Raw genomic sequence first — 27,032 nt, forward strand, 5'->3', positions numbered from 1 at the left:
TAAAAAGTTTGCCCAATTTAATTAATAGGATTGCAAACTTACAGCAGCGTTGATAATACCCGCTGCAAGCGTATAAAAAGTCTGCCTGTATGGTATAATACGAGCCGTTTTACATTCGACATTTGGAGTCGTGGGAGTCCTGGGAGTGTCACACATGGATGCGACACCCCCTAGGATCGCTGCTCCCTGATTCCCTACACGCACTTGGGCGGCTGATGGAGCAATGTGTCCCTAGAGCGCACTGCGTTGCGTATACGTAATGTGGCCGTGCTTTTTGGCGGCGCTGCATTAAAAATGAATGCAATTTAAAGTTGCCAGTGTGCCAACCTCGCGGTGTATGGCTATCTGCGTGTGTATTTTTATTTCTTGGTCCCAAAGCACATCAACAACCCGCAGAATTTTTTGCATATTTATTTATAAAAAGCGAAAGGAAAAAACACGTTAGTTTGGCTTCCGTTTCTTTTTTCGGCATGAGTGGCGCTAATGGAGCACCATTTGGCTGCACTGCTCTGAAAATCAATTAGATAAAGTTTTCCCCCAGCTGTGCTCTCTCTTATACAAGTTTAAAAAAGGCACCCAGCCCCACACACCCGAATAAACAAAGTCAAACATTTTTCAATTGAAGCAACCGCTGCAGTAAATTGCATAAAAATTAGCAGTTCAATGGCAGCCAGAGATAATTTCCATTGCCCTGCCCTATGCTTCTCGCATTTTCCCGCTTTCCCTTTATCTTCGCTTACTCATTAGGGCAAAAGTACAGAATGTTTTAAAGTGGCCTGGCACTGAACAAAATAATTTATTTTATAATATTTTTTTAATTGCTGTTTAAAGCAGCTACAGCATGCAGAAAGTATGGAAAAAACTAGTCTTTTACTAGTAGAGAGTACCTAACCACAGTACATCCTAAATAGTTGGGAACATTTTTTTCTTATTATCTAATATAAACTGTATAAAACATGACATTTAAAATCATTTGTAAAATTTTCTGCAAACGGATAATTTTCTGTCAGTTAATTTAATATTGTCGGTAAGCACCTATTAGGTATCAATTAAGCTGACAACGTAAAAATCCGGTATTTTTTCCTGTGACGCAAAACTGCTTTCCGAGCTTTTCCATGCCGCGTTCTGGCCACCGCTCAGTGCTTATGCGGGTTAATCAGAGATAATGTCCTTCTGGCCTAGACTTTTCGGATGGCTTTGCCATCAGTCAAATGCCAACTGCATTAACTGCTGACGGGGCACTTATGAACCGGCAGCAGGATTGGTTATCGCAAAAAGTGAATTGCCAAGCCACTGGACGAATGTGGCACGACCTCTCACCTTACCTTTGGCACCCATCAAAATGTGGAGCAAAAAATTGATAGGGAATGACATTTGCTCATCAAACTGTCGCCGCATGTCACAAAATTGCGTTATATTTTTATTATTTTACCATTAACCTTTTTATTGCGCACGCACTTCAGGCCCCAACCGCATGAGGAAGTTTTGGGCGTTATTGAATGTCGGGTGTTTGTCCCGATGCAATATTGAATATTTAATTCCCGCCGCCAATACGAATGAATGTCCAAGGGCGCATAACAATTTCTTGACATGTGCGCCGAGTTTCCCAATGTGACGACAGTTTTTCCTTTTCCCTTTTTCCCTTTTTGCCGCCCCCTTTTCCCACGATGCTAGCGACGTTTGTAGCGAAAGAAAGAAAAACGCCACAAAAGGGCAAGAATACAAAAAGATGAAAACGGCGGAGGGAAAAACAAGAAAAACCAATTGACTTTCATTTTGTCGGCCATTTTCACAGCATCGTTTGTCCACCAACACACACACTTGCCCACAACCATTCCGTATTTATGTACATGTGAACGCTTCCTGTTGCTGAACGCAATCATCTGATTGCAGTTTCGATGTGAAATAATTGGATTTGAAATAAAAATGTTCCCCGTTTTGTTGGGTCCTGACCTCCCGGGAGTATTCCTCCAGTTTTCCCGATGCTCTGGCATGTGTGTGTTGGAATAATTTAGCCGTGGCTTCATTCACATTTATGCCCAGCTTAACTGCCGCATGTGTCACTAATTTAACGTTTATTTTTATTGTCCTTGCTCGCCCGGTTTGATCTTTCGTTTCAATATGTGGGTTAATATCCTTTCAACTGCTGATGTAGCTGCTTTACCTTTAACTTTAAGTCCGTAAAATATCTGTGAGGACGCCATGTTATTGCCCATTCCACTTCTGGCCACTTCCATTTTTCGGATCCGTTCGAAGTTTTCCTTTCACTTAATTGATATTCTCTTTCGGCGCACAACAATAACGCACTTTTCCATTTTGCCGTATATGAAATATTTGTTAACTTAATCCCCCGATGAAATGAAAATACAGTGATACAGTAGTGATTTTACTCTTTCAAATTAAATTTCTCAATTTATTTTCACATTTTTTCGGTTTCCTGTTTGCATTAAAATTGTTTTGGTTTTCAAGAAGATTTCATAAAATGTTTGCCATGTTATCTTTACAATTTTAATTGCTATCCATATTTGCTATATCAATAATACATTTCGCTTAATGCTATTGTTATTTTTAATCTTCATACATGCCTTTAGTTTTTTGTATCAACCCTTGTTGCTCTGATTTTGGCAACATTAAATCTAACACTAATTTTATATATATGTATGTATATATTTTTGGAACTGTCCTCCAGCAAATATTTTCTTTATCGAATATTCCTTGTTGATTGGCTGCTTTGTCCCAGGTTTTTTTTTCAATACCTTCATATTTGGTTTCAGTTGTCTATTTACAAATACACACGGAAAATTATGCTGCAACTATTGTTTACCTTTACTTATTGAATGTTTTGCATTTTGCATTTTGCATCTGTTTCTGAGAGCTCTCGATTTTCTGTTGTTTAATTAAAATGCTGCGCGTCATTTTGGCTTAACCAAATATTTGCTGTGTTTTTGTAAATAGAAGTATTTGTTTAATAATTATTTGCTCGGCTTTGCGCTAGATGTATCTCACTTTTTTCGCATTTCCTTGATTCTATATGTGTATCTCTATGTAACCGTACATATAAAGGTTTTAATGGCTAACGCTACAAACTGTACGTCAAATATTTGGCAATTAGTTTTTATTTTTATTGTGGGTTTTTATCGCATTTTACTTTGATTTTCGACAAATTAAATGCAAATATTAACGTTACTCGAATTGTATTTTCCTGGCTGCCGCTTTGTTCCATTTTACTTTAAATCCACTTTGTTTTGATAAGTTTTAAGTACATATTCTATGGAAATTGTACATGCAATATTCGGAATTGAAAAGTTTAGTTCAAGTAAACTGCACTACAAGTAAATGTTAATAACTATAATTTACAGTTTGACGTTTCAATGTACAGCGCAATTAAGTTTAATTATTGTTTGCTATCCATACGGCCGAGATGTTCATTTCGAGTTCTGTTTGCCTTTGCCCCACAACTTTTCGAGTCTGCCCAATTATGAACGTTATTTACGATCCGCAACAACCGCCAACGGCCAACGGCCAACTGCCAACTGCCTATGGCCAATGGCCAAACAAAAGGCAACTTATTTTCACATAATTTTCTAAATCGCCCCCATTTACTGCCCCGAAATGTCGTCCAAAAGCCATTTAGCAGGCAAATAATTACGTCCTGGTCCGGGCCAACTTTATTAACTGCGCAGGAGACAAAAGTCCGGGGTCTCCGCGGTCTCCGGAGCCCTGGAACCCATCACACATACCGAGACTGTGTGGAATGCGAGCTCCGAAAGTGTCAAATATCGAATTAACTCATTTCAGTTGCTTGTCCCTCGACTGGAAACTTCCTAAATCTTGGCCAGCTGGCCAGTGTCATAAGCACAAAGTCCAAAAAAGGAAACCTTCATTAAATTTGACAATGCTCGAGGACTAAATCCAACCGGACTCTCTGGGTCACTCTGCCGTAGGGTTTCTTTTGTAGGCGAATTTTGTGCTGCGCTGGCAAGCCGACAAATAAAAAGGTTCTTCGCCCTGCGAAACTCTCAAAAAATGCCCTCATTCCCTGCCGTTCGACACTTGCCCACTTCGAAGTTCCTTAATTAAGATTTTGTGCGTCCTGGCATCGTACGCCACTTCACTCCACTCCACTCGTCCACTCGACTGGACCGAAAAGGACTCCCCGCCATCTAATCCCACCCAATCGGGCGTATGGGGTTGTTGGTCAGCATTACTTTAATTGTTGTTAGGAGCGCTTTGTCGGGCATTTCGCTTTTGTGGCCGAAAATAAATCCTTCTGAATTGCTTAAGCGGACTCTGCTTGAACGCCTCCTTGAATTCTCTGCCATTCCAAGGAAGTTGTGTCTATCTGCACTTGGGGAAAATGGGGTATCGTTTTCTCAAATTCACACGTAAGTTTGTGCCAAATGCAAACTTCTTATGTGCTTGAATCCATAAAAATGATATTCAAAAATGTCTATTAAGACAGTTTGAAAGTCTAAACTTAAGGTTCATACTATTGTGACCTCCACCTGGTTTCCATATAAGCTCATCTTCACTAGAACAAACCTAATTAATATTTCTAAGAACAAAACAGTATTATACCGCTTAAAGTATAATATAACAAAAAATATAGCTGACAAAGATTTGAAGTTAAAGTCTGCTCTCGCATTCGCTTGGAGTGCCATTCTTGCCGAGTACTCGTGTGGCAATACATAAGTTGCGATTATTTTTGCGAGTGCTTTCTAACTCGAATCTAACTGTGTATTTCACTTTCTCCGGCTGTTTCCTGTTGCTGCCGCTTGTGTGCACGCGCCTCCTTCTTGTATTCCAATTACAAAGCCGCAAAAAGTTGAAAAAGCTGTGCAATGACTGTGGTTTGCCCTTCGGAGGAGATGCTACCATCTTCTTCAGCTCAGTTCGGCGTAGTTGGTTTAGTTTGGTGGTTGGGGCTGCAAGATTGTTGCACAACTTTTTATCGTGTCTTAATGTAATTGTTGTGTTCTATGTCCGTGGGACGTTGTCTTGGCCATTCCCCTAACCATTCCCATTTTTGCACCCCCGCAGAGCCAGCCGCGTGTCTTGTAATTTGATTTGCAGCCACATTATTTTGATGTCCGTTAGATACATGTACGTATAGCCCCCAAATAGTTTTACAACATTTCACTTTTGGCGTGGCGGATTAGATGTCTGGCCATTTGGCTGGATTTACACCATATGTTGTGTTGGGCAATTTGTAAAATGAGGTTAAGTGCGGGTTGATTCTCAAGGAAGAGGGTGTTTTGTGGCCGCTTTGCCCAGCATCTTCAAATGGGGTGAAGAATGCTAGATGCCAGTGCAGATAGCAAACACTTCTAGCATCCAAAGGGTGGGTGGGAATTGCGAAAGGCACTGAGGCAAAACTTTAATTAGATTGCAATTTAAACTCTCGTATCTGAAGCAGCTGTGAAAGTAGGTTAAGATCTGGCAAAGTATCGAACATGGAAAGGCATCATGGTTCAAAAGACAATAAGAGTAGGAAGGACTCGGCTTGAATGTTGGAAAGTCGAAAGTGGTCCACCATATCAAATTGAGTATTACATTTAGAACGGACAAAAACAAAATGCTCAGCAAGCTTTTATTTCCTCCAATTATGTTGGCTATGCTGGCGAGTCACACCTAATTTTCCAATTTGGATGGCATTATATCCCAACTACCATATCAAATTTACTACCAACCAATATTCCTCGATTAAATCGCCTGGCTCAGCATGCGCTGCCTCAACTTCTGATTACTGAATTGGGTCTGTCATAAACTAAATTGTTATTTAATACTTGATCGATATTTCATTTTTATATGCATGACTATCGAAACACTTAATCTTGGCAGGCGGACAGGCACTTATATAAAGTTAACTGGGCCGCACACGGTGGTCCTGGCCAGTAAACTGACCCAAATACGACCACAAGATGGACATCGTCTTCTTCGGCTGGCTCGTAAAAACTTTGCTGGCGCTGGCTCTTTGGCTCTTTGGCCATTTGACTTGGCCGCTTGTCTACGCCCCTCGCCCTTTCTGAGCGCCTTAGTTGCCCTGGACTACGCGGCGTATACGTAACAGGAATTTATGACAAATTGTTGCTGCTAACCGAATCGCTAAGAGGTCTGCGATGTGTGGGCACTCAGGCATCATAAATCAAGCCGGGAGCCAACTGAAAATAATATATAAAGCTGCTGGCATTTATGTTTTCCCTTTGCAATCGTAGTCCCAGTTTGGTTTCCTTGCGAGTTTTATTTTTAACCTTTATCTCTTTTTTGAGTATCGAGCTAGGAAAATTCGACAGGACACATTGCGTTGCCAAGCACTTTAAAGTTTAACGACTTCCTAAAGTTGTTAACGGATGTACTTAGTGCATTTCTTCAAGAAGATAATTAGATATTCTGGGGCTTCCCTAAACTGTCAATATAAATTTTGAGTTTCGAATCACGAGCACCTGGCATAGAATGCAGTGAACTGAGGAGTTTGAACTCGAAATTATTGAAATTGCTAAATTATTTAAATACAAAATAATTTGAAAGAATTATGTTAATAATATTCCAAATAATTTCAATATTTTCCCGTTTAGCCCCGACTTTCTGCGCCGTCTGGCTAAGTTGGCAGCTGGCGATTGTCGTTCGCACTCCACTCATTCCCACTTTTTACTCTACTGAAAGGGCGCGTACTGTCGCTGACCAAAGACGGTTTGTCACCAGATGTTCAGCCTCCGCGAACTGGGCGTCATCAGTCTGCTGCTCACCGACTTGATGGTCGCCGCCGAAGAAGGTACCGCCTCTGTCGTACCGCCCAGATCGGTGGCAGCCACTCGGTCCGCCCGGCATCCGAGGACATTGCTCCTGCTGCCCAAGAGTTCCATGGGCAAGCTGGGCAGGTGGGCTGCTGGTGGACTACTGGGCGCCATCTCTATGTAGTAGCTGTCATCTCTGCTGGGCGAGTGCAGGCTGCTGCGACTGCTTCCCGACGAGGATGACGAGGTGGAGGAGCTCTTGTCCGCCAGCGAGGAGCTGTAGAATTGCTGGCAGCGTTGCTGTTGCAGCTCGCGCGCTTGTAGATTGTGCAGCGGGGAGCTGTAGGGAGCTTCTCGCCGCGTGCTGTGGTGCCACTTTTGCAGGCGAGCCGGATCTCCCCCATTGGAGTTCACAGATCCCTGATAGTGCAGGAAGCTGTGCGCATCATCCGTTTCATTCAGATGCCTTTGATGATGCGGTCGCGATTGTCCGGAGCGGCTGCTCCTCTGCCAGGGCAATTCACAGCGATAGACGTGGGCCAGACCGGCAAGCAGCACGATGAACAAAACGCAGGCCACCAGAAGCATAACCCCGGGATGATTTCCTGCGAGATTGTGATGGTTTTCCTCCCGCTGGTCCATTAGGTGTTCCGGTTTCGATTCGCTCTTGAGCTCTACGAAGGCTTTTAGCTGGGCAAAGGTGCTCAGCTCCTCGGGAGTGGTCTCCCTGGGTGTGTTCACGCTGCTATGTTGGTGCTGCGGTGTCTTCGCGGTGGCTGCCACGTCCTCCGAGGCTTTTGCCACATGTTTGGTAGTGTAGGTCATCTTCTTGATGCTCAGCGATGGTTTCTTTTTGTGGCTTTTCGCCGGCGCCTTTGTGTCGCCGTTTATTGCATCCGCTTGTCGCTTATCAGTGGCTGGCTGGTGCTTTTCCTGCTCCGCTGACTGATGTTGTTGGCTCGAGTCCAGAACTTCCGAAGCCGAATCCGCATCCGCATCCGCCACGGTGGCCGTACCAGGGAGCAACAACTGCTCGGCGTCCACCAGGAGGACATCGCCCTTGTGCATCAGCAGCGGTGTGCCAATTAGATGTCGATCCTTAACGTGCAGCTGCAGTGTTGCATGTTTGTGCGGCGGTGTTGCAACTTGACCGGATGTGTCCCTTGTTGGGTATTTTAATAAAGTCTCCTGTGCCTTATCGGCTGGCATTTTGTCAGATTTTTTGCCGGCCAAAATGGTTTGTGGCACTTCAATTGCTGGTGTTGCTGGTGTTGTTGCTATTTCAGCAGCTGATGTTGCTGCTGTTTTTGTGGCACCGCTAATGTTCGTTGGCTTGTCGGAATTTATTTCTGTTGTTGCCGTGCCGGCATCTCGTGTTGCCAAAATGGGAAGCGCTGTTGTTGCCATTGTCTGGGCCAAACTTGGCAGGTTCTTTGCTGCCGTTTCTGTTGTTTTGGCCGGCATGCCAGGCATTTGTTGCCGACGCTGCAGTTGCGCTAACGAAGTTGTTTCTGTTGGCCGCAACGTTTTTGTGGTTAACTGGGCAGGGCTGTTGCCAGCTGATTGCATTGCTGCTGCTGTGGTGTCGCTCGATGTTGCTGTTGGGATTGCTTCTTTTTCCGCTGTTGTTGCTGCTGCAGTCGACTGCTCTGCTGTCGCTGCTGCTGCAGCTGATGTTGCTTGTGTGTCTGTTTTTTCTGATGTTGCTGCTGTTGCCGTCGCTACTTCGACTGATGTTGCTGGTTCTTGTGTTTCTTTTGACTTTTTAACTTTTGACATACTTCTGGGTGTTGTTGTGGATGCTGCTACTGCCCTTGTCAGGCTGCAAGAAGGCGGCTTTGTGTCATTTTCCGGTTTTCTTGTGCCACACGCTCGGCTACTGAAGTTTTCGTAAAAATTGTGGAACTGCAGATACTCTGTCTTCAAGTCCACCCGCCCACTCACACTTGCCCCACTCGGTTGACCCACATCCACTGACCTGCAAGGACTGGCCCATTCGGCAATGCCCAGCAAATCGCTGCACTTAATGGGGTTGTCGTCTAGTAAAAGATCCCTTAACTGTGGCAGTGTGTGCACTATCGATTGGCTAACGCTCTCCACCCCTGACGATTGCAGATTCAGGGTGAGCAATTTGGGCAGCGAAAGCGGGGGCAGAAAGATCAATCGGTTGTTCGATAAGTCCAGAGTCTGCAGGTTGACCAATCCCACAAAAGCCTGTGGCGGGAGCTCCATTATCTGATTGTGCTGCAGAAATAGGTGTTCCAGCGATGGCGGCAGGCTGCTGGGCACTCGCATTAGAAGATTGTGGTCGAGGAAAAGGGATTCGAGCAGCTCCAGTCGTCCCAGGGCATCGTCCTCCACTTGGGCAATGCGGGAATGCGACAGATCCAGGTACTGCAGCAGCGGATAGCTGTCCATGTCCCCGCAATTAATTGCCTGAAAATTAATGAGAAATTTGCATTAGTTTAAGCATTTTGCAAACTGTTTGAAAAATAATAAAATTCATTCCTTGAGTTTTAAAAATCCATCAGGAGCGGTTGTTTTGTTTAAAGTGGACCATAAAGGGCTGCGAAAACTTTTATGATTTAATCCCTGTCTAGCCACTGACTTCGCCGAGCACTCAAGAAGTTATTGTTCTGGGCGAAAGTCTGGGGAAATTTGATTAGTGGCTGACAAAGAGGGAAAGTGCGAGATGCAAGCCCCCATGCGACATTGTTTAAAAATTAACTTAAATCTGCCATTATAATTACTTCAAAGGACTCGGCGGCGAACTTGCCCCTTTCTGCGATCCATGCCACGCCTGTGCTGCCCGGAGCAATGCTCGTCTGGCACCAAAGTAAACATCGACGCGACTCGTTAAATGAAACGAGTGCCAGGCAACGGCAACGGCAACCAGGAAGCCAGACAGCCTGCCGTCGTCTCTGTCCTGGGGCACCAAAGAAATGAAAGTATTATACTGCCGAAGTGGCGAGTGGGGGAGGAGTGGAGAACTGGAGAGCTGGAGAAGTGGAGGAGCAGGCGGGCAATTGGGGGACCAGGATGGGCAACCAGCGGCCCCTAAACGCCATAATTTGCCATGAAAAGGCTGCGTGTTGACTGCCGATAAAGGCAGTGGCAAAAGGCAGTCGGCCTGGCCCGACGAACAAATTAAAATGGCTTGGCAACAAAGGCACCCGGGAGCAGTGATGAGCCACTCACTCCAGGAGCAGCAGGAATGGCAGAAGCGACTGCACAGATAGTTGGCTAGTCCACTTGAAAAAATCATCAACGTATAATATCAAATGTTTTCTAAAATCTTTGTATTTGAAATGAAATTTATGTCCAATAGAAACAGAAAATGCTGAAAAAACCCAACAATTATTAGCTCAAGATGGGCCCAATAAAAATGGATACTGAGATAGAGGTTACATTGAAGTGTACTTCTAATTCCAGCTCCTGTCTCAGCTGCACGTTGGCTGTTGGCTTAAACGTGATTATGCTTATGCCAATTATCCTTATTTTATTAATGCCCATGGCCGGGCTGACGCTTCTGCTGCTGCTTCAGCCTCTGCTCCTGCTCCTGCTCCTGCTCCTGCTCCAGGTGCTGGTCCTGGTCCTGATCCCGCTCCTGCTGCTAGCTGCTAGCCAGAGCCTTTGTCTCTGGCCCTAAACAGCTTACGAAGCGGTATTTTTGCACCTTTTATGGCTTCCGCCATAATCGACAGAGCGACAAAGGCGACGGCAGCCTCAATTTATGCGCCGCATTTGTTTGTCTACACTTGAAGCCGTTTAAGGATAATACCTGGGCGAAGGAAAAGAAGCCTGCGGACCTGCTGAGCTTTGTGCCCGTAATGCAATCGAGATTGTCTATTTTTGTGCCCCTTATAAATCTGTTTGCCGCTTTTTGTGGATGTAAGTGCTGGCAATTTGAGGAGGCACGCTAATCTGCAGCTCGTGTTGCTGCTTATGTCAATCACAGGCGGCTCGCAGGACTTGGGCAGGACCTTCCCCGTGGTCTATATTTTTCTGCTGCCACTTCCAATTGCTTTTCTTTCCTTATTAAGACTTGAGCGCGCCCATTCTATTATTTTCCCTTTGTTTTCCACTCGCATTTGTTGAAAAGTGAGAAGTGCACTTTGCTATTCCATTGTGTGGCCACATTGTGTCTTAATTACGTTCTTAACTGGACTTGAGTGGCGTGTCCTCTTAGCCGGACTAACAGCTTAACAATGCCTGCAACTGCCACTCAAGGAAAATACTTTTCTGCCCTCATTCCCACCGCAACTAACGTTTTAAATTGAATATTGGTTTATATAATTCTTTTTGAACACAACCTAAGGATTGTTTGAAATATTTATAATACAAAATAACAGTTTAATAATACACATTTTTACATTTATGACATAATTGCTTTACACTGTGTGAGCAGTTTTAGTAAGTATACATAAAGAATACTTTTCATATAGTATATTCATCTTAATACCGATTTTACGATCTCATCTTTTTCCTATGCATACTAACATACAATTCTTAAGATGCAAATCTATCAATTATTGGCTTTTCAAACTTTATACTTCAATTCTCCGCCAAACTTGTTTAGCCATCTCGAATTTCGAGAGAATCAATAATATAAATTTCCCATTTTTATGTAATAGCTCCCAATGCCAAAATTAACACCACATAAAAGTTTCCAGCCTCCCTCGTTCGCTTCCTCTTTCCTCCTCCTTCCGCATCGAAAGCGGAAGTAAAAGAAAGGCCGCACAAAATGGCGGGGGCAATAATTTAAAAATAACAAAGTGTAAATCATACGCGTGGTGGGATTGCCTCGCGCTTGCTCCGCTGGGTGGGTGTAAATTGGTTGGGAAATTCAAGGGGGCCCGGGAAAACGCACTCAAGCACGCAGCGCGGAGCACAGGCCACATAACAGATGCTAATTAATGGCGGCTGTGGCAAAGGGAGCCACCATAATGGAGCCTGCAGGATGCAGGAGCCGAGCGCTGTATCTGAATCTGAACCTGAAGCCAAGGACAAAGATGGCAAGTGTCTGCCGGGAATGTGCTGCTAATTGCCGGCAAATGCGTCGAATTGCGGTTCATTGGCTTGCTCGACTCGGGGAGTCGAGTTGGAAATTTATCGATCAGATTTTCTATTTTTCCCACACGAAGGCTTTTTCTATTTCCGTAGATAACCTTTACCTAATAATTACATAATTACTCACTGAGTAAGTTCAACATTAATACAAATTTAATTTATAATAAACCTTAATGATATTGAAGAACAAGAATGAGTAATTCATAAATCATAACTAACCTTCAGCCAGTTGTCGGACAACTTGAGAGCCCTCACGGATTGGGCTAGAGCTGCAGGCACCTGGCACAATCCAGTGCCACTGGCATCCAACTCCTTGAGGCTCCAGGAAGCGACGAACTCCTGCATCGCCACTCCCACATCTGGATTGTACGCGATTGAAAGGCTGACCAAATCCGGAATTCCCTGCAGAGCTCGGATTGCGGATCCACTCAAGCGGTTATGGGATAAATCCAGATATTGCAGATTCGGTAGCGCCAAAAATGTTTCGTAGTCTATATCCGAGATGTTGTTGTGACTGAGGACTAACGTTTGTAGCTGCAACAAATTGTAGAAGGATTCCCGCGAAATGTTCAGCAACTCATTGTGTGCCAAGTTGAGATTTTTCAACTGAGGCAAACGCTGGGCAAAAAAGTTCGTGGAAATTTGTCTGAATTTGTTGCAGGATAGATCGAGCGTTACAAGGGGTAGTGACTTATTGTTGTCGACCAAGCTCAGGGGTATAACCTCCAGGGAGTTATTGCACAAGTCCAGCTGCCTTAGTTGATTGAAGTTGTCCAAGCTGACGTTCTCCAGTTGATTGCTGCTCAGATCCATGGCGGTGATCACCTGAAAGTCGCCCTTCCACTGACCACCAGTGCTATTGAATGTCCTTAAGTCGCGGTGGGTGAGATTCAGCTTGTTTGCCGGAGCGTTAAGCTCCAGCTCCCTTTTGTGGCGTTTCTGTTGGTATCGCAATTCCCCCCGAAAGCTGGCCGGTTCGTTTTCGTCCCTCAGCATGCGATGGATACTCTGGTAGCTGAGCCGACCCACGTCCTGCCGGGATAGCTGCAGCTCCTCCCGTTCGGCGGCCAGGCGTGATGAGGTGGGGATGTCGACCAGATGGGCCGCCACCACCAGCCTTGTTAGCCACGTCCAGACCAGAAGGAGGGCCAGGCCTAGATCACAGTGTTGGTTCACGATTTTCACCATTTTGCGACCCACTTTCAACCTTTCTTTTTTGAATTGGTGCTGTAAATGGGGAGGTCCTCGTTTCGTTACGTTTCGTGTTGGTTATTTTTTGTTTTTTTGTTGGCTCTTTTATTTCACTTGGAATTTATGCGCGGTACGTGCGAACGTTTAACGTTCAATTTTGAATATGGCTGCTAGCTCATTCATTTCCTCGTTCATCCGTTCGTTCATCTGGTTTTCCGGGGGCGTCACGTGCGCGCCTTTTTGGCCAAACATGTGACAAGTGTCGGCGGCAGTCAGAGGCGGATGTTGCCCGAGGGCAATGGCTGCGTTTCCGGTCCGGCGGCCATTGCTCAAGCAGCGTGCTCAAATGCCATTGCACACGGATGCTGGGGGTGATGCTGAATTTTTAATTAAATCAACTTGATCATTCTATTCCGGGTCGTCGTCGCAGTCGCAGTCGTCGTCGTCTGTTATTGTTTCCCCTTTTCAATTCAACGTTCTGCAATTGTTTTACAATTTTAATTGCGCTGCTTTGTGTTTTGCGTTGTGTTTTGCTGTGCGTTTTTTCTGTTTTAATTTATTTTTTTTCACGATGCTAATTGCTGTTGAACAAAACGCAACTCAACTCGAGCAAATGTCAATTAAAAAGCGAGCATTCCAGCTACTCCTGATGGCCCGCTTTTGGTATGGTTTTGTTGTCCTTAGCCAACTGTTGTCACATTACAATGCCAAGTGCTCCCCCGGCGTTGTTGTCATCGCGTGCTTAAAATCTGAAATAAAACGCGAAAAAATTGCTTGTAATTACGCTCTTGTTAGCTGTGTGCTGTGCTGTACTGTGCTGTGTGAATGCAAAAAAGGTGGCAAAGGTAGAAGTTGTTTTTAAATATCTTTCACCCTGTGCTTCTCTTCTGCTGACTTGCTTTTCATCGCATTTTAATTTCTACTTTGGCTTTACGACATCAGAGCGCTTCGGCAGTTGCCTTTAGTGTTATTTTTATGTTGATTGCAGCTAATGAAATTATAATTTCAACACGCCACGGTTTTCACGATACAAGCTGAAGGGGATGTTCTCCAATCCTGTCAGCCGCTTGCCACTAAGCCCCGGTAATAAACCCCAAGCTAACGGTGTGTGTGTGTGTGTGTGTGGGCTCTTGCCATAAATCATTTAACTGGGTCATTTCATTTCCGGCGTAGACAAGCGACAGGAAGGCCACTGAGCAACCCAACTGTCAACTGACAACCCGCAGCAGCTGGCCCAAAAACGACGCAAATTTGATTTACTCATTGCCGGCCTAATGACGCTCGAATGTGTGCTACGCATCCTGGCCTCTACTGTCTTCCCTCCCAAGTGGATTTCGGTTTGGTTTCCTGCCTTTTTTTGTTGGCCTCGGACAACCCAATCGTGGCAAATTAATTTGTCAATGTCTACTTAAAGTCGAGTATGGCATTTTGATAACCCGGTGGGGAGTTTTAATAACTTGTTTCGGAAGATTGCAGGGCATTGATGGATGGGTTTGTCGGCATATTGAAATGTTTTTAATGGTATTTATAGCATAATAATCGATAACAAAATAGTTTCTAAATTCTCTAAAAAATATTACTTTATTTTATAATCCTAGCAATGTTCCGAAGTTTGTTGTGATAAATTAACAAATATTTCAGGCTACATTTGGGCCATCAATTGAATGATTTTCCGGTATTTAAAGCCTAACTGCATACCATACGAAAAATGTGCTATTCGTAATACATAGGCATTATTTGTAGATGGTTTCCTTGCCATTACACACAAAAATGTTGGGCCACATACAGAGACGTTTACATATATACCAATACAAATAAAGGGAAAAGGCTCTGGCTGGTTTACGTTAAATTTATTGACAAATATCATCAAGGAGCTGGCGTTTCATTTCATCTGCTGCCGTTTGCTTACATAACAGTAAAATTTGGGCCATAAGTTTGGCGACACTCAGCCCCATTCCACCACCCCTAATACGTAACACCCCCAGACACCCAATCCAGTCAGATATTCAGACAGGCAGATGTACGCAAGTCAATTGACATGAAAGTCGATTTCAAAAACCAACAACAAATGGGGGGAATATCAACAGCAGCAACAACGTGAGCTGTCTGTTTGCCTGGAGAAGATTGACGCATCCCACCACTCCACCGCTGTGGTGGTGTCCCTTATTTGGTGGGCTGGGTTCCAAGGGTGCCTGTCAGTTTATTTTATGCCAGCTTGAAAATAATTTGCAAATTGCTGTGCCATATTTTCCTTGTACTTCTCGGCTGTATTTTATTAGCAGACATTAGCGAGGGTTGTTTGTTCAAATTTGTCGTCGACTTTATTGCATATTTATATGACGAGCGAGCTTTTTTCTCTTTCTTCCCTTTATGCAAGTGCACATTTTTGTTAGTTATTCAAATGCTGCGCACAAAGCTAATAACTTGCAATGCTGCAATCTCAGAGTGCATTGTACGAGGACACAAATTCCAGGAGAGCACAATCAAGAAACAAAAGTTTACAAAAGCAAATTAAGAGCAGAATGTCGCCGAGTTAACCGGTTTAACCCGAATTCTACATTCCCTGTTTAAAACGTCCAAAACTTAAAAAAACGTTGATATCAGGTTTCATTTTAGTTATAGTCCACCTGGAGGTATCATAACCCTAAACAATTTTAACAGTTTTCGCAGTTGGTCATAACATTTTTAGTATTGAGCTTGAAAGCTGACTTTCAGACTTCATATTCCCGCTGCAAGGATATAAAAAGCAAGCTGCTTAACAAAAATTCAAGGCGCACTCACTGCAAAAGCTGAAATTGGATTTCACAACCCCGCATTTTCCCAGAGCACACAGCATACGTCTGTGATTTATTTTAAACGTATTTAGATGCCCCGAACTCGAGTGCGGATCCCCGAACCCAACATGGCTTTATCAACGGATGCAAATGCAGTTGACGGAGCAAGGACTTGGCCACATGGCTGTCCTTCCAATCCTGCACCATTGCGTTTTTTCATTGAGTGCTTCCACCAGCCGACTGCTTTTTTTTTATATATGTACTTCTCTGCTTGCAACAGCTTTTTGCTTCAGTGGTGCGCTCAATGGTGCAACAAAATACACACAAAATTGTATCTCCATGCCCGTCGCGGCTGGTTGCATTTTTCCAGACACGCTGGCGTATACGTAATGCGCTGCATTTACTTCTCTATCGCGCTCCGTGCTTTATTTGTATGGAAATGTAACTGCTGGTTCGTTCGGTGTCTTTGTGCCTCTTTGGATCCTTTGGATCCTCTTTGCTCAGCACGAACGGCATGTTTATTGTTTAAGTGCACTTTCTGTGCTCCTTTCAATGCATTTTACCCTCTATTTCTTCTCATCCTATCCCATTGCGCCCCTTTGTTTGCTGTAGTTTTAATAAACTTCCGCTTTACCCTTAGCTTCACGGAGTTCGCCTTCTGTGAGCGACATGCGCTCGATGCTGGTGTGGGGCTACACTGGAAAAAACTATATGAAAGCAACATTGAAAATAAAAGTATAGAGCTATAGACATTGGCAATTCCTCTGAACAAAGTGTCATTCTTGGCCATTTATCAGTTTAAATGCAGTTTAAAACGTGATGATTGATTATACAAAAAAGGTTTTATAATCGGTCTAGAATGAATGCCATCTTCTCTTATTTGGATCCGATTTTTTCCAAGTGTGCAGTGCGGAAATTCCGCGAGTCAGCTATCCTGCAAGAACCCTGCAGCCCAGCATCTGTGTCAATGTCAGGCACGTGCGGGCACGTGGATATGCATGTGGGACTTAAACTGCTTTCTAGGTCTGGCATCTTTAAGCAAAATGTCCAACACTTGGCGAACAATTTGCACGACACTCGGTCGATTCTCAGCCATCGATTTGCCTTTATTTGCTGCGCATAAAAGTTTTCAAATTAAAGTTTATTTCCGGCTTTCGGCTGTCAGACTGAGCGAGCCAGCAATTTGGCAGCAGCATCAATTCGACGGTCCCGCCTGACTGAAATATGGGCAGACAAAGTGGGTGGAAGCAAAGCCATATCGATAACGGGAAACCAAAAAGAAAGCTGCGTAGGTGTAGGCCACGTCAGGATTTTAGGCCCACTTGAAGATGCCAGAAAAGGGCAACGAAATCGATTTCTAGCCATGTCTCGCAGAAAAGTTTAAAGAGATTTTTCATTGGTGTTAATTGAATTGAGAATTCTAGAGTAACTAAGAATACGTTACTCCTAGTTTTGTAACTCTATAACTTAATAATAACTTATAGAATATCTCCGTTATTTATTGCGCGAGTTCAAATCATGTTGAATGCCTCTTCAAAGATTGCCCTTTTAATATCTCAAGGATATTAGGTATGACCTCGTAGCTAGTTTTCCGTTTCCATGTATGTGTATATGAGAGACCTAGAATATCAGCGGCATTTGTCATTCCCATCAACGGGAGATTTCTGGAGAGCACATGTCATTGACTTCCGCTAGCACTGTGCCGCCATGTTGTGCTCCTTATTAATGCCCTGCGGTAAAAAGGGACCACCCAGCCGGCGAAAACCCAAGAAAAACCCCAGGAAAAGCCCCAGCCTTCGGCCGGCCCAGCCAACCAAAAACACATAAGTAAAATCTGTAATAAACTTGTTGTTGTTCTCTTCTTGCCGGTGGGTGAGTATGTGGGCCTTTTATTGTTTTATTTGTGTGCGTCTTTTGAGGCAAGTTTTGCTTTTATTTTTTTTTATTTTATTTATTCTTTTTTTGTTTTGTAGTTTTCCTTCTGCTTTTATTTGTTAAATTGTGTTGTGAAAAATCGCTGAAGGCTCAGGGCCGCCACAACAGAGACGGTCCTCTTGTGTATATTTATTTGGTCGCTTTTTGTTCCGTTTCGTCCTTTTTTGTGTATATTTTTTGGGTTTTGGCTGTTTGTGTGCTTGACTTCGTCTTGGGCTTTATTTTGGTAGCCCAATTTCGGTTTTGCTCGCAGCGGCTTATCTTCCCTGGGACCTCGAATACCAGGCAAAATAATGTTTGCGATAAAAAACGAGGAAGAAACGCTGATGGTTGAAGTCGGCATGGCGTGGCACTCATTTTTATTATCTTTCTCATATTTTTAACCCCTTTGTCGTGGCTTAGTTTGGTTCTGGCGAAGCTTTTTGCGAGATTGAAAAACTTTTTCAATAACTGCGCATAATTTGTTGACCCGCACTCTCCTTTTGCCCATCTCAATTGTTCGATTACTCAAAGTATTCCCATCTCCCTGGCTGATTCTGGCCAGCTCTTGAGCTAAAATATTACTCATAGTTAATACAGTAATATGGTATGGTCTCGTAGTGGTTATATGAAAACCAATTCCACTTTGGGTCAACAGCCCCGGAAAATTGTGTAGCTGACAGACGCTGAAGTGGGCCGTGTTCCGAGCCACAGGCACTCATATTTCCTTGTCCGGCACATAAAGTGACACAATGATTTTCTAATAATTTGCCAAATTGCCTTTGGTTGACCATTAAATCTGAGATACGTGTCTGTGTGATAGCCAGATTATGTTCACAGAAATACTCTTGTAGACACACACACGCCCCCTTAAATGTCTGAGCAGTCATCTAGACGAAATTCTTCTGGCCAGGACATAATTCGAGACTTTTGGCAGCAGATCCTTTGCCTCGAGTGTGGTGTCATCGAATTTCTGCTCCTCACTTTCTGGACTCTTAAAGTCGGGGCCCTTAAAGCTCGTTGCTTAGCGGGTCAAAGAAAACCGTGAACATAAATCTGTGACTAGTGCAAAATCAATAACTTGACTTGGGTATGCGCTTTTCCTTCCGCCCTTTCAAGTGGTTTCGTATTACGAAAGGAAATCAAAAGGGAAAAATGCACCAAAACTGTACTGAGATTGGGTGTCGTTCACTTGGCCCAGAGCCATTGTTCTCTAGTGTGGAAAAGGTTTCTAGTGGGGAAGCGATGATACTCTTAAAAACGTATATTCCATAATTGGGCGCTGGCTTATAAGAAAATTTGAGAGGCATTGCAGCAGCTCAGTTAATCTACAGATAACTAGAAATACTTTCAGAGAGCTGTGATTAAAAATAAATTCTTTAAAGTTTAAACTCTAAAGATTTGGCAGTAACTAGAACAGTTTTTGCAGCTGCCTAACAAGTGCACCAAGCTGGAAAGCTTTTAAAGTAATCCTCTAATAATTTATTATTTCATTCATGTACCAGCTTGGCACATACTCCATTAGAGAAGATAGTACGGAGCCGGCGTAAATGCCTTAAAATTTCTTTGGATATTTTCCAACAGCTAAATGCGTGCGTGCTCCTCATTGTTTTTCCTGAAACTAGGTAAATATTTGTGTGCATAACTTTAGCTTTGGGGGCTGCCAGAAATAGAACAGAGTAGAGCAAAATCCGAGCAGTTAAAGTAGATCTCTGTTTGTCATCGTCTCTCGACATCACCGAATTCCCATCTGCGAGTTTCGTCTGTTATTTTGATTGTGGTTGTCAACGGCGCTTGTTTGCTCATCCTCCTGCCGGCTGTGTCGTCAACTTTTGGAATTTGTGTCTTTTAATTTTCATAGCTGTCGGGCACCGGGGTTTTTGGTCCCCTGACAGATTGGCTGGCAGCAAACACTCAGTTTTCCTTCTTTTGCCCGACTAACAAGTTGTGTCGCTGGCACATTTTCAAACAGGAAGTGGAACTAAGCCCAAAGTTTCGTTGACAATTAGCGCATGTGTCTGCGCATAAATCTGCGGAACTGGGGCCATTTATCAGGCCAGGCACTTGTCAGTAATACGCGCCATTTACATTAACGCACATTACGCTCAATTTTTCGAGTATCAAATTATGGCAAAGCTCTGTGGGGGCTGTTGTTTGCTCCGAGGTTTTCCAAACAACAAAAGGCAGACGGCAAACTTTAAATTTTTACGACATCATTTCATGGGCCACAGGGCAGGACGACGAAGACCACGAAGACGACGAAGCCCGGTCCACGGCCCACGAACCCTTAACGATTGTTGTTCTCTCTGTGCTCAACTTCAATGATAATTTGCCAGCCCCTCCCCTCCACCAGGATTTTCCTGGGTGCTGGCAAAAGGAAAAATATTACACGCATAACTGTCGTATATTTTTTTTGTGCTGTGTGCGGTGTGCGACTCTTCGCCCCGTTTTGTCTTTGCGTTGGAAAACAAAAATTAGGCCATTAAGGCATTTACCAAATGCTCCGTGTCCCCGAACCAAACCGAACCTAACCAAACTGAACTGAACTGGCCCGGCTGGCTTTTCCCTGGTACGAGTATTTCCTCTAAGCAGGGCTCGGTCTTCCGGGGGCGTCTTTTTGTGAAATTGAAATTAATGTGGCGGAAATCACAAGTTGAGCACGAAACGCGGCCTGCAAGGGTTCACTCTCGTCCCATTTAGACAGAAGGGCACTTGAGCCGCTTGATATATGCTGGTAATTCCCGTTGTGCGCCGATGATTAGGATGGCAATTAGTGAATTAGCATGCGAAATATGTCTAATGTGTTTCAAATGAGACCCGAATTCTTTAAATGTCTGGAATAATGGGAGGCTGTCTTTTTAGAGCATGAACAACTTTAAACTTTACTGACTATATTTATTATAGTCATTTTCACAGAATTGTCAGAATATCTATATTCCAGATCTCTAATACTTCACAAATTTGATAGAGAAAATTGACATTTAATGATGTTAAATCCTCAAACTGACAAGCAATTTTCCACACTAACCAAATATTTCTGTTCATTTGGTAATCTCGAATTGAATCGAATCGAATCGAATCGAATCGACAGCCATCAGCATCCATAGCGTCTGAATTGTTTTGTTGCCGTTTTAAAGTGCCCCCGGCCACCCTGAATTATTAAGCAATTTTTCATATTTTAATGGCAAAACATTTTGCTGGTATTTCTCGACAAAAGCGGAAAAGATGGAAGGAAAAGTGTGAGGGGAGAAAAGTTTTTAATTTGTTATGCTGCTTGCGTTTCCCAACGCCCACTTTCAGTGTGCTGCATTTCGCATATTTTATTTCGAACATTTATTGTGCGCCTTTCTTTCGTTTCTCTCGAGCCCGGCATTCATTATAAGCCATAACAATTTGACCGTGAGGCATAAAAGTGTCGAAAGTGCAGGCGAGTGAGGGGCAGCCAAGTGGGCGTGCCACGAAACTTTTGTTGTCCAACAAAGGCAGGCGAAACCGTTTAAAGAAAAGGCTCCCGAGTTATGCGTGGATCGCTCGGAAAAAATGTAAAGGAAATTATGCCGAAAGTGCCCGGAAAGTTTCGCATCATGTCTTAACTTTATTTGATATAACCAGGCGTTTAATTTGATTTAAATGATGGGAGTCAGCCAAAAAGGATCTGCCTGCCACTTACGGTGAGGCAAAGTGCAATCCGCAGCCGATGCGAAATGCCTTTTGGAATTTCCTTTGACCTGCATAAATAAACGCATGCCTTCGGCCTTCGAGGAGCTGCTAACAAAACTTATAAATCCCAGATATCCTGACCTTAATGCCACGTTGAATACCAAATGATGATGCCGCTCGGTGCTAGGTCGGTGGTGAGCCCGAGCATGAGCGTGAGCGTGAGCGTGAGCAACTGTGGGAAGCACTAAAAGCCAAAGCCGGAGTGTGAAAATAAAAACAAACAGCACCGACAACTGCCAGATAGCAGCCACCGCAAAAGCAAGAGAAAGAGCAAGAGCAAAACCATGGGAAAAAGGCCAGGAAAATCGATGCGAAAGTGTTTGCTGTCTAAAAAAGTTTTCTACACTCGCACAAACAGCAGAAATAGGTGCCTGGTGACTTGTAGGTGGCGCCCCCGGGTGTCCTGAGCTGCGATGATGCCAGGTTAACTGTGCGTATACGTAACGCCGTTGAGTGGCTGCTAAATATTTTCAAGGATAACTTTACACGACCCACTCATACATGTGCATACAAAAGCAGGATCCGTATGCGACCCAAAACTTTGTCGCCCAAGTGCTCATTGTTTTTGTTATGCACATCCTCGCCAGGATTAACATACGTTCGAGAACTTCTCGACAAAAAGGACACCACAACATCGGTGCATCAAAAAAATAAAATGTATCTCTTATCAAAATGACGCTCTACAACTAAGAACCTAAAAATCTTTTAACCAATTCCTCTACAATCACATTACTACATAAACTAGCTTGCCCTTTGATGATCACCTTATTTTCTATGTGATTTACTAGTCCAACTTTATTACACTTTTTTAATTGATATTCTTCGAAATACCATGACAATATTAAGGACTTCGATTCGTGACGGAGAACTATAAATAAAAGTTTAAAGTTCAGAGTAGTTATTGAGCAACCAAATGACTTAAAATGAGTTGCTTACACTTCAGCATTCCATTATGTATATTTTTACGGTGTACGAATAAAATATTTTCTACCAGAAAACTTTTTCAACGGGGTTCAAAGTCAATACAGGATATCCGAAAGCTCGATTTCCACACACTTTTTATGGATAGCTGGGACCTTGAAACCCGATACGCTCGAAGCGCCCGACTACTTTGCATATTTTCACTATTTCTCCTTCTAGTTTGTCGCTCAGGAACGTGACTTTGCGTTTAAAGGATGCCCAAAGGCATGGAAGATAAGTAACCAGCAAAAAATACTTATAGAGGACGGAAAAGCACGAATGCTGGGTAATTATTCTTTGGCAAATCCCAGCTGCAATGCAGCCATTGATGCAACATAAAGGTACACAAATGCTGAATCCTCGGCAAATTTCAAACTCGACTGCCAACGGCTGTTCGTAATTTTTATGACTTTTCCGATGAATACAAAATGCTTAATTAAATGCCGTCGTCGCACACAAATTGCGATGCTCCATGGGAAGATCCCCCATTTTGCGCCCCATCCCAGCTGCTCTGCATGTGATGACACGCATAATTTATTCAATTTTCATGCCTCTGTGTATGCGTGCATGTGCCTTGAGTTAAGGTTTTACGCGTCTCTAATGCTTAAATTACACATTCAAACGCACACTCGCACACGCATTCGCACACGCACACTCACAGGCACTCGCACACGCACACAGTTGCCGCAGTCATGTCCGACATTTGGTTCGCAGGACTTTTTGCCAACGTTTTGTTTCCCACTTGGGCAAATAATGATCCCCGGCCGGGGTTTTTTCCTCTCCATTCTTGTTGCGTATTTACTGCAAAGATTATTTGCAATGCCGTCGTTCTCGTTCCTGTTCCCATTGTGCGATTCTGATGAAGGGGAATAATGGTGATTCAGAGTGTTCTTAAGGGGGGTTCTTCGGGGTGTCTAGATGCCTTGGTATCCTGCCGCTTCGTGTTCAACAAATCACTTTGCTGGCGCAACACTTTAATGTCGGGGATTAGGCATTAAGGTGAGATTTCCAAGTGTTTCATGCACAGAAGCGTAGCAAAGCATATTTCTTCAAAGCAGAGGAAATGTTGAATGTTGGTTAAAACCATAATCCTTCAATATGGAAATGTGCTGTAGACTTTAGGTTTCTGTACTCTGCACCCTGCACTGGGTTTTATTTAGGTTTTCTATTCTAATTAGCAGTGCAGATTTGCATTCATAAGTAAACACATGTCGTGGATCATATTTCCTTACATTCTTTGTTTAAGCCAAATATAACAACCCCTTTCGACTATAAACTACGCACCTGGCTTTAGTCACTGCATTTTCCAAGATATATATGCACTGTATATTTGAGTGGTGCATTTGCATTGTTAAAGTCATCTGGCAGAAGGCAAACTCATGTGTATATCTGCACAGAGTGTGCTTGCCAAAGTGCAAGGCAATGTGAGGTACAGTAAGTGGAAGTTGGTTTTTGGTAATATCAACCTCAAATGCCAACTGCTTACCCATATTTGCACTAAATACATATGCACACACATGCCGCAGCGTTATTGAAAAACTATGTTGACACAGTTCTAGGAACATGTCAAGTGGGAAAGCTGAAAGCTTTTACTGCATAACTTGAACAAAAACCCAAATTTGCTCCATATCAGAAGTGATTGCGAAATGAGTATGAGTTCCTCGCACAGACAGATTGAGGTGAAATGACTGGGGACTCTGAGCTTTGCGGCATTTGACTAATTATAAATACTTGCAAATGCAGACAAGTTTTCACATTGCAATCAGCGGAGTGCTAATGGGGCTGGCTTTTTAATTGAAAATTGTTTCAGGCTGCCGTAATTATTTTATGTGAATGTAACTGGATGTATTTATGTTCGTAAATGGGGGATTATGGTCCCAGAAGACCAATTTGGTTGTCAAATATTTCTATAGAATTTTACCACCGGCGCCAATCAATTTTAACACGCTTTTCATTCGTTCTTGTATATAATCCAACCGATGCAAAACTTGTATAGAACATTTTTTGATGCTTCATTTGCTTTCGATTGCTCTGAATTGGGCCATGTTTGTGCAAACTCAGCGTGAAATATTTGCAGTGGATAGACAGCTTTCATCCATTTGCCATTTCCAGCAGGCGTTTATTTTAAGAAAAAAGCATAAAAAGCGAAACGATCTAAATCAGTGTGTAATATTTTTCGCTTTTTTTTTGAGCTCGCAAAAATGTTAAACAATTTGGGGGATGGCTTCTGGCTCCTTTTTGGGTCAGGCGGGAGTTGAGGCGTGTGTCGCCCATCAACTGCAAATTGCGCACGCAAATTGTCCGCCGACTTCCCATTCCGAAACTTTCCTTGTCTATTTCGCGCCTGTAAATCGTAAATCAGCGCAGATTATTGTTGCTAACCCCAACCCCCAACCCGGCGATGCCTCACAACCATTTACATTTGTATCTTTTGCCTCTGCTGTCTGCGTTTTTCAATTTGAATCAGCTTAAAGCAGCCTGTGAGCGCCGTCTTGCAGCTTTATCAAAGGCCGTTCTTCTTCATAAATATGCAAATTGTCTGGAGCGTTGCTCGCTTCTCTGGATTTTCCTTCCGCTGCGGCTGCGGCTTCGGCTGCTCCTGCTCCTGCTCCTGCTGCCGTTTTCCAGCCCTAAATCGGATTTACTTCACTGGCTTTAAGTTTCGCCCGCCTGTCTTTTGCTATCTTTGTGCGGGGTCCTTTGTAGTCACGAAAATATTTGATTATTCGCCGCCGCTGCCGACGCACATGGATGGATGTGCGAACCCACTTTCCTTTGGGCCTTTCCCCCTCGGTTGCAGCTAACGACTTTGATTGCCACGAGACGGGGCACGTGATTGCGAGTGCCCGAGTTGGCCACAAACAATGCCGCCGTCTGTTGGCTGTGGGTTGGCTAACCGGCAACCTGGTCCACCTGGTCCACCTGGAAGGGCTTGCGGTGAGCATCACTCATACGCACAGTGGCCTGGACTGATTCCCGAGGGCAGCAATTAATTTTTAAAGCTTTTACTTGTTTATGGTTAAGGTTACTCAGGTATCAAACATGCGATTTTATTTGTTCAAAGGTGGCCCAGGATTTATTAATATTCCGCACAATACGAAACTGTATAACTGGTCTTACTTACATTACAAATTGAAATTTCAATTAGCCCTATGAACCTGCCCTAATCTAATGATTTTAATTTTATTACCACTAGCCCGTATTCAGATAGCACTAATAGCTCTAAGCGTTATTCATGCTGTGCCATTAATAATATTCATATAGAGGCGCAAAATTAATTTCAATTGAAACACGTTTACCCATAGCCAGCGGCAAAAAGTCGAGTTGTTTCAGCGACTAATTAAATAAATAAATAATTGTGCTGCCAATGGAAACATTTCCCATAATTCTGCCAAGCCTTGACTTGATTGAAAGTCAAACCAAATTGAGTTGCGAGCGTGTTTTGATGTGGTATCAGGTTACGATGCCATGGTGCTCCCATCTTAACCGCACAAGAGCCACTCGCGCCACACCCTGAGGCACTTAATTGGGGCGGCAGCCCCTCCCCCCCATAAGCAACATCCCCCATAGGGGGTGCTACCTGTGCTCGGGGCAACCCCAGCCTGGGGTGCGTGCGCTATCTCAACTGAACTGAACTGAACTGGCGGCGCTTTTGCTGCCATCTAATTAGACATTGTGGCTGCATTAATTGCCAGGAACTCGGACTTTATGGATTTTCGGGGTAGAAGATTCTTTGGATACCCAATGCGGATACCCAAAGTTTTTATTGCCGTGTCAGATAAAAGTCGAATTAGCGTTTGCTTAATTTGCGCTTGACAATTTACCAGAGCATAAATATACTCTATATGCCGGCGATATATAGACTCACGGTGTGCAGTGGTGTTTCGATATATACATACATAATTTACCCGCCATTGTGTTCTATGTTCTTGGCCCGCTTGTGCGCAATATACTCGTAAATAAATAAATTGCCCACAGGAATTTCATAATACTTTTGCGAACAGCTTTGCATGCATAAGTATGAATTTCATGTGCCAGAGCCCAAACAAGGCAAAAATCAATCAAATTAAATTGAAAATGAAAATCATAAAGCCCTCACGCGCCCACAGCCCTCACTAAACTGAAATGATTTAAGAGGTAGGTGAATTGTGGCAGAAACTTGAGCATGATTTCTGGCCACATTTTCATAGTTTCCATTCTCGATTCCGAGCTCACAATTTCGCAATTTAATTATCGATGCTGAAACAGAGGAGGCAGAGGAGGCTGAGTATAAAGTTTTGAATGCCTGCCGGCAACTGGGAGTTTCTGTTTTTGTTTCCATTGCCAGTCGCAAGTTTGCTCGGCATTGTCCTGGCCAAAACCCCTGACCTCTGTCCTCCCAGGAGCCTTGGACTTTTGCCCACAATTTGCATTCTCCTCCGTGGATTCGGGCCTCAATTTATCGAATTTTGCAATTGACTGGGCATACAGGCCACAATAATTCAGCTGCTAGCCTTGCATTTAGTTTTGAGTAATATTTGATGGTGTTGTGGTTGCAAAATTGTTTTATTTGGCACAGGGCGAAACCATTTAACCATTAAATGTCAGCTGTTAAGTAAATTATCGAACTCGTTATTAATTCCAATTGCATTAACAGCAGTCGAAAAAGAGTAGAATTTTGCTAATTTAA

General features: G+C 43.6%; 2 protein-coding genes across 2 annotated transcripts in view; one reads left to right on the forward strand and one right to left on the reverse strand.

Moving 5' to 3' along the window:
- The window catches only part of LOC122618967 (protein timeless homolog), a 75,094-nt gene that overhangs the window by 37,910 nt on the left and 10,152 nt on the right, over positions 1–27,032 (forward strand). The gene's annotated exons all lie outside the window — the stretch shown is intronic.
- LOC122618968 lies at positions 6,573–12,992 on the reverse strand. The gene is made up of 2 exons (XM_043795567.1): positions 12,024–12,992; positions 6,573–9,170 (listed from the first exon to the last, which is right to left on the reverse strand). Exons 1-2 carry the CDS (start codon positions 12,990–12,992, stop codon positions 6,696–6,698), a joined length of 3,444 nt encoding a protein of 1,147 aa, XP_043651502.1. The 3' UTR covers positions 6,573–6,695.

Source organism: Drosophila teissieri, chromosome 3R (assembly GCF_016746235.2).
Source record: "Drosophila teissieri strain GT53w chromosome 3R, Prin_Dtei_1.1, whole genome shotgun sequence".
Taxonomy (NCBI): Eukaryota; Metazoa; Arthropoda; class Insecta; order Diptera; family Drosophilidae; genus Drosophila; species Drosophila teissieri.